This window comes from Adiantum capillus-veneris, chromosome 9 (genome assembly GCF_014529385.1).
Source record: "Adiantum capillus-veneris isolate H3 chromosome 9, ASM1452938v2, whole genome shotgun sequence".
Classification (NCBI taxonomy): Eukaryota; Viridiplantae; Streptophyta; class Polypodiopsida; order Polypodiales; family Pteridaceae; genus Adiantum; species Adiantum capillus-veneris.
The window spans coordinates 34649208-34656539 of NC_140939.1; the positions used below are offsets into that span (position 1 = coordinate 34649208).

At 43.8% G+C, this 7332-nt stretch overlaps 1 protein-coding gene across 1 annotated transcript; it reads right to left on the bottom strand.

Annotated features, from left to right (window-relative positions):
* Positions 1–3220: 3220 nt before the first annotated feature.
* On the bottom strand, positions 3221–4823 carry LOC147450322 (uncharacterized). Its single transcript, XM_086519580.1, has one exon. The coding sequence runs from the start codon at positions 3994–3996 to the stop codon at positions 3607–3609; it is 390 nt and encodes a 129-aa protein (XP_086375706.1). The 5' UTR covers positions 3997–4823; the 3' UTR covers positions 3221–3606.
* Between the last annotated feature and the right edge of the window lie 2509 nt (positions 4824–7332).

A 7332-nucleotide genomic window follows, 5' to 3' on the forward strand; every position in this document is an offset into this window, starting at 1 on the left:
CTAGAGTGATGGGCGTATATACAATGCACGGGGGAAAAAACCTCCTAAAGAGGGAAAAATTGCCCCAACGGTCCTAGTGTGTTCACACACATCACTACCACATGTATATGGTAACAAGATAGTCTTCTTTACTTCACACATGAGATTGTGTGAGTGTGTGTGTGTGTGTGTGTGTGTGTGTGTGTGTGTTAATGCCTTGCAAAAATCAGCCCCCTCTCTCTTGGTCAACCCCTCTTGCTATTTGCGCATAATGGCATCCTATTGGCCCTGCAAAGCTTAGCCAATGACAATTAAGAAGCATAAGTGATAGCCTTGTGACATGTGTTCCCCTTTCCCCTTTTGTGAGACCTTAGGTATTTAAATAATTCAATTAAAATCTAATTGGACTCCTTAGTCTTCTGGCCAATAGGAATCAGGCAAGCCATTCGGCTGCTGAATGCTCATTGGACCCCTTGGGAGATTGTCCAATAGTTTTCTAGAGAGCTTAATTTATATTGGTTTTTTTATCAAGTGTTTTTAAATGAATTAAACTAAATTTACTCTAGCCTAATTCTCATTGGTCCACCTCTATGGCCATCCAATAGTATTTGAATACACCTTGGGGACAACTTGACCAGGAAGCTGACATGTGTCCACTATGCCCTTTGTGTAAAAGGAGCTTGGAAGAGTGTGTGTGTTTCTTTCTCATCCCCTACTAATATGGCTCGCCCCCTCCTAGATAGGGATGTGGGAAGACTTTTTAGTCTTCCCCATGACCATCCAATTCCCCCACACTTTGGCCATTGGACATTACCTTTGAATTTTGGAACCTTAGCATTTTGGAAGTCTTAATGGGTTGAACCTTAGGGTTTTTGAAGCCCATTGATGCACATTTCTCTTTTACAAATGCCAACCCCCCCCCCCCCCCCCCCCCCCCCCCCCCCCCTCTCTTGGACCCTTACTGTGACCGGTCTACTAGCCTAACCATTATTCTAGCTTTTTCTCCCCTGACATATTAAATGATCAGTTTAACATGAGAAAATCATTTAAGAAAATTCAATATTAATTATTATGACATTACCTCTCTCTTGAAATCATAATCGTCCTCGACTATGAGGTAGAGAAGATAAACCATACAATTTCTTTTTAGAGTTTTTCCAAGAGCTAGCCCTGCACGAGTGTGAGACCCGTTCGACTCCTGCGAGAGAGAGAGAGAGAGAGAGAGAGAGAGAGAGAGAGAGAGGCAAAGGGGATTGTTGCTCATATGGCGATCTTTTACACCCCCCAATCCCCCCCCCCCAAGCATAAAGAGAAGCCAGCTCGGATTCGCCCAATGGAAGGCACACACACAACCCCAACCCCGTGCTTTCCTCCGATTCGCCCAATGGAAGGCGCACACACAACCCCAGCCCCGTGCTTTCCTCCGCACTGTGTGAAGTGCAAATAATGGAAGAAGAAAGAGGGGAACTTTGCTTCTTCCACCACGTTGTCTAAACCCACTCTAAGGCTGGGTTCACATTGAGGAGGCGGAAGAAACACTCCAAAAAGTGTTTTTTTAGGGTGGAAGAGTTGCAGAATGCGCACTTCCGCCACAGAAGTGCCACCCATTTGTTCACATAGAGGGTGGAACAAATGAGGTAGAGAAAATAAAGCCTATATAAAGAAAATGTCTGGTTTATGTGAGTGTGCCGCACTGTGCAGAACGCATGCTGCGCTTTGATGTCTCAGAAAGGTAGTGACTCCTGCACATGGCTCACTGATGGGTGGACCAGTTTCTCTTCGTCCCCTACCTTTTTCTGGCTTCCTGCGCTCATAAGTACAAGCAGCTTACAGCTCAGGCGCAGGCTGATCAAATGGGCTACCATGCCTTTCGAATCTCTCAAGACATGACAGCTTGAGCTTTTTGCAGACAATTGTGGCCGCTGCTCTCTCTCTCTCTCTCTCTCTCTCAACAGATCTTCACGGCGGTCATGCGCCAGTTCGATGCTGACAACGAGCATATTCAGCCGATCCAAAAGGGAAGCTTGAAGTTGGCTCCGTGCGGACTGCTCGCTTTCTGCTATTGCAGTTTGAGGTCATGGGAAAATCAGCTCCATAGCATGGCCATCATCTTGCTACAACTCGGGCAGATGGCGATGACGTAGACAATTCTTACTGTGCTACCTCCACTTTCAAGCAAAACTGTCCTAGTGCGTCTTGCACATATTTCTGGTGCAGTAACCCTCATTGTGGGAATGATATATTTAGCCTTGCCCTTCTTTTTAGAAAATCTATTCCCTTAGCCTTCTTTTCGTCTTTGGGATTGTTGAGATGGTGTCTATCTCAGTGGTCACCATGGCAATGTGTTGGCATTATGTTTCCAACAAGAGGTGCAAATTTGATATGACGACAAGGCCGGTGCCAATGACATCGCTAGTTGACAGGTTGGCGAATGTGTGTTGAGAATAAGCAGAGTGCCGAGAATAGGGTTGATATATACATAGCTAGTGCTCGGGGTTATACCTCATATATGTACTTGATCTTGTTGTAGACAATATGAAGGCCTTTCACAAGATAAGAAGTATCTGTCTCTGTAAATCATTTCCCATTGCAATATATCTCCAAGACTAGAACCATGAAATATTTGTCCTGTCCATGTCCATATCTCATTTTCTTCCTCTTTTTCCATAATAAAAGAGATATACATTACCATCCAAGAGCAGAGGATGACAACGTGCCATATTCGGACCAGTGAATGCAAGAAGCTCGAAGGCTGCTATGCAATCACAGAGGAGTAATTTTGAGAAGAAATAAAGGCGAGATAAGGCTGCCTCTTCATAAAGGTCTCCCTTCAGATCAAGAGTGGAAAATTGTGATGTTGGAGGTGTTGGCACTTCATAACAAGTAGTTTATGTATGCGTTGGGTCGCTCCCAAATCTGAGACACGTTTTTTGGTTATATACAGCTTCTCGACCTTACCTGTTTATCCTGCGATCAGAGCCTTCAACGATACAATGTTGTCTTGTTGACATAGCCGGTTTTGTCCAGGAAGGACGCCCTCTTTCTGCATCTGGTCAAGACAGACGTGTTCGTTTACCTTGCGAGATTTGTCAAAGAAATTTCTAAAGCATCCCGACCAGGCTGTTGGCCCAGTGTTTGGGAAAAATGTGTCTCTGCTTAATGTCGCGCCCTTTTCAATTTCCAAACTGCTGGTTGAGAGCAAGGGAAACAAGAGAAGCTCTGCCGAAAAAACATACAAAAATAGAGGAGAAAGACACAATAGTAGATTAATTTTTGAATTTTTTCTTCAAGAATGCACAAGAGCAACCACCTAGCACAACATGATAATCCAACAACCCCTGCCTTGAAATCTCATCATGAATTTTCTGTCGCTTGTCAATGGCCCCAATCATAGCACAATCTTTGAAAAGGCACACAGAGGTGACTTCTTCTGGAAGAGCATGACTCATCACAACATGATACTCGAACAACCTTTGCCTCAAAATCGCATTATGGATTTGCTTTCCCTTGTCACTTGTCAGTGGCCCCAAACCATAGCACAAGCTTTGAGGATACACACTTCGATCACTTCATCTGGAAGAATACGCTTCTCGTTGCTTCTGTTCAGAACATTCAAAAGCTTCAACTTTACCTTGCTGAAAGAATGGGCCCTCTCAATGCATCTTTGTAACAGTCAAAAGCTTCTTGACCTTGCCCGTTTTGTGCATCTTGTGCCATCTGAGCATTCTGCTTCAATGTTGGGCACCACACTTTGCATCCATATCCACAAAAGCCAAGCCATGCGGCACACTTCACATACATATCCACATAAGCACCACCCCGCACAACATGATGCTCCAACAACCCCTGCCTCAACATCTCATCATGGATGTGACAGTGGCGATCAATGACAGGCGCATACATATCCACAAAATGCCAGGCACATACATATCCACAATAAGCACAACCAGCTACATGATGCTCTAGGAATTCTGTTGACGGTGGCGATGAATGCCAAGTGCCACACTTCGGATACATATTCGCAAGAGCACCATCAGCACAACATGATTGCTGCGATAACCCGTGTCTCAAAATCTCATCATGGATTTGCTTTTCCTTGTGAGTGGACCCAATCACAGCACAAGCTTGGAGGAGTTCAGCAACCCCTGTCTTGAAATCGCATTATGGTTTTGCTTTCCTTTGTGAGTGGCCCCAATCACAGCAGAAGCTTGGAGGACCTTCTCAGCTCCCCTGCAAGTGTCCCTTGCGTTGCTATTATCGCCGACATCTAATTTATCATGGCATCCACAAACTTCTGAGAGAAGACATTCTTTCTTATATGAACCCACCATAGACTGCTCGTGTCGAGGCATCCTGGATCAGGAGCACCTGGTCTGACAATGGGGGGCTGGGCACCCACTAGCGCTGTAGCGTGCAAATACCACGCTCCCTGCTTTTTACTTTTCCGCCTGGAGACATGAACATATAGGTTGTGCTTGTGCATTTGTTTATGGGCACATTCGCACGGCCACACTATTTGGCACGGGGGTTTCAAATGGGATCAACGGTGAGGGTCATTCGCGCCGTCGGATGTGTTTTTGTAAATTCGGGCCGACACATAAATTCGGGTCCACACCTTGAGCCTCGAACCCACGACCTCCCCCGTGCGGTGCATGTGCTCTGACAACCACGCCCTGTGGCATTTCAATGCCACATATGTAAATGCAAGCCAATTTGTAAATTCAGGCCGCGCAATCTTGTAAATTCGGGTCGTGTGAATTTGTAATTCGGGCCGTCCGATCACACGGCCTACAATGCGCGTGCCTCACCATTCTCACTTCCAACCTTGATCCCATTTGAAGGGGCCCGTGCCATATAGTGTTGACGCGGGCGGTGCGTAAGCTAACTCTATCCACTAGTCTCAACTCTGCCGAAATGGGGAGAGCTGGCATACACTGTCTTCTATCCCCCACCTTCTAAAGGAACGTGCTGTTCACGTTCGCTGGCAGTTAACGACATAGTACAACTTTGTTGATGAATGGCAGGTATCCTAGGCTGCGTGAATCTACTCTATAATAGTTAAAAGGTTCATGACCTTGCCCATTTTGTGCGCCTTAGACAGTAAGGCAAAGGAGGCTAGCTCTATTTAAACCATAGCACTAGCATAGAAATGGCAGTGCTGGTTATGAAAAGAAGTAGCAGAGCTAATAATAGTCAGCTCATCTTTTGTAGCATCAAAGGCAACATCTTAAGCAAAGTGTCATCCTTGGAGATGTTTGAACGTTGGGAAATTGCAACATTGGAGTAAATATAAGTGTGTGTATATTGAAGCAAAGCCTGTGCTCATGGGTTGAAGGCAAAGGTTCTTCTCATTTGCAAATTTTGCCTTGATTCATGTTGTTCAATTATGAAATTGTGCTTCACAATTGGGAAGAGGTCACTTAAAGAAGCTTTCGATTTGCATATGGAATCAAAAAATTCAACTTTTACATTCTTTAATTCAGAGTTGGAGCAAAGGTTATGCGCTTGATGTTACGTATGGCTATTGAGTAGGAGTTACTCCAATCGGTTATTGGCTTGCAAAGTTTGTGAATCGTTTTTGTATGACATGATAGACTTGTGTGTTGATTGCAATTTGAAATTTCTATGCATATAGATGAATATATGGTAACTTTGATGCTTTTTCACGGTTGGTTGTGCTCTCTTGATGTAATAAAAATGGCCTATGAACTTTGAGAATAGCGGAATTAAGAGAATTAGAGTGAGCATTTTTGTGAGATGACTTGGAGAACAGAGGGTGAACTTAATTAGCAGTAACAACATAGCCATAATACTTAATTAACTTGGCATGAATAATATTTTTGCAAGAGAGAGAAAGAGTTTAGAGAACTTGACAACAATTGAGGACCGGATTTATGTGGAGCCGGTCCCCCCTCCAATAGGCTTCTGTATTATAGATTCTCCCATCAAGAGAGACTTGGTACAATACAATCTTTATGTTCCTTGTGACCTAGGTGAAATGAAGATGGGAAGCTTCATGCATCACGAGCATAACACAAACTTTGTAAACGCATTAACCATCCCCGGCCTCAGTCCCAAGGCCTCAAACATCTTCAAAGGTGGAGAGAGCTAGCACGGAATGAGGGTAAGGAAGAGGAGAAGAAGCATTCAATAGGAGAAAGAAACAGTTCCTCACTTATCATCACGCTTCTTGCTTTGCAAAGCATAATAGCATAGTAATGAAGATGAAGAAGATGAAAATCTTAAAAATTGAAGCATGGCTCTTGGTTAGATTTGCATTCCATAGCCAAGAGTGTTGGTATAGGCTCTCAACTTCTCAACAAGCTTGGAGAAGGAGATGGAGCTCTTGCACTTTGCACTTCACACAATGAGAGAGAGAGAGAGAGAGAGAAAGAGAGAGAGAGAGAGAGAGAGAGAGTGGGAGAGTATATGGATGCCCAAATTAGTCCCCCCCCCCCCCCCCTCTCATACTTGGTCCACACCCTCTCTCTCTCTCTCTCTCTCTCTCTCTCTCTCTCTCTCTCTCTCTCTCTCTCTCTCTCTCTCGTATTATTTAATTATATCATTTGGACAAGTGTCCTCTTTTACCTCTTTGAGAGAAAGACCTTAATTATTTGTTTAAATGCATCTAAATTCTCATTGGAACCCTTTAAAGACTATCTAATAGGATTCAAACACATCATGAGGAAAAAAGGGAGAGGATCTTGACATGTGTCTTTTATGCTTCTTAAGGGATCATGTTTGAATTGAACACTTCAAGCACCTTAGTTATTTAAGCATGACAATCTTTTATGCCTCTTTAGAGATCCTGTTTGAATTGAACACTTCAAACAGCTTAGTCATTTAAGCTTGAAAGCACCTCAAGCTTGGCAAGGTTCCCACAAACACCTTAAGCACCTTAGTCATCAGCAAGCACGACAAGCACCTGAAGCTTGGGTAGGGTTCCCACCTCAAGGTCAGCCCCAGCTTGCTTATGGTGCTAGGTCTAAGGACTTTTTAACACTAACCTTTGGAGGTCTTTAATAAATCTAACCCTAAGGTATTTAAGCTCCATTAGGTAGCATTGCTCTTTGACATACCATCTCTCGTTTGGACCCTTTTACCTTGGCCCCGTGTTGAGATAGATCCATAAGCACATGTCTATATCCTAACCCTTGTTCTCGTTTATTCTCCCACATTATATGATCATTTTAACATGAGAATATTATTTGGGTTGGTTAAATGTTAGATTTTATGACATTACCTCTCTCTTGAAACCATAGTCGTCCTCGACTATGAGGTAGAAGAGATAAAGTCTTAGTCATTAGTCTACGTTTCTTAGTGGGTAGAGGATCCCTTTTTACTCAACGACAT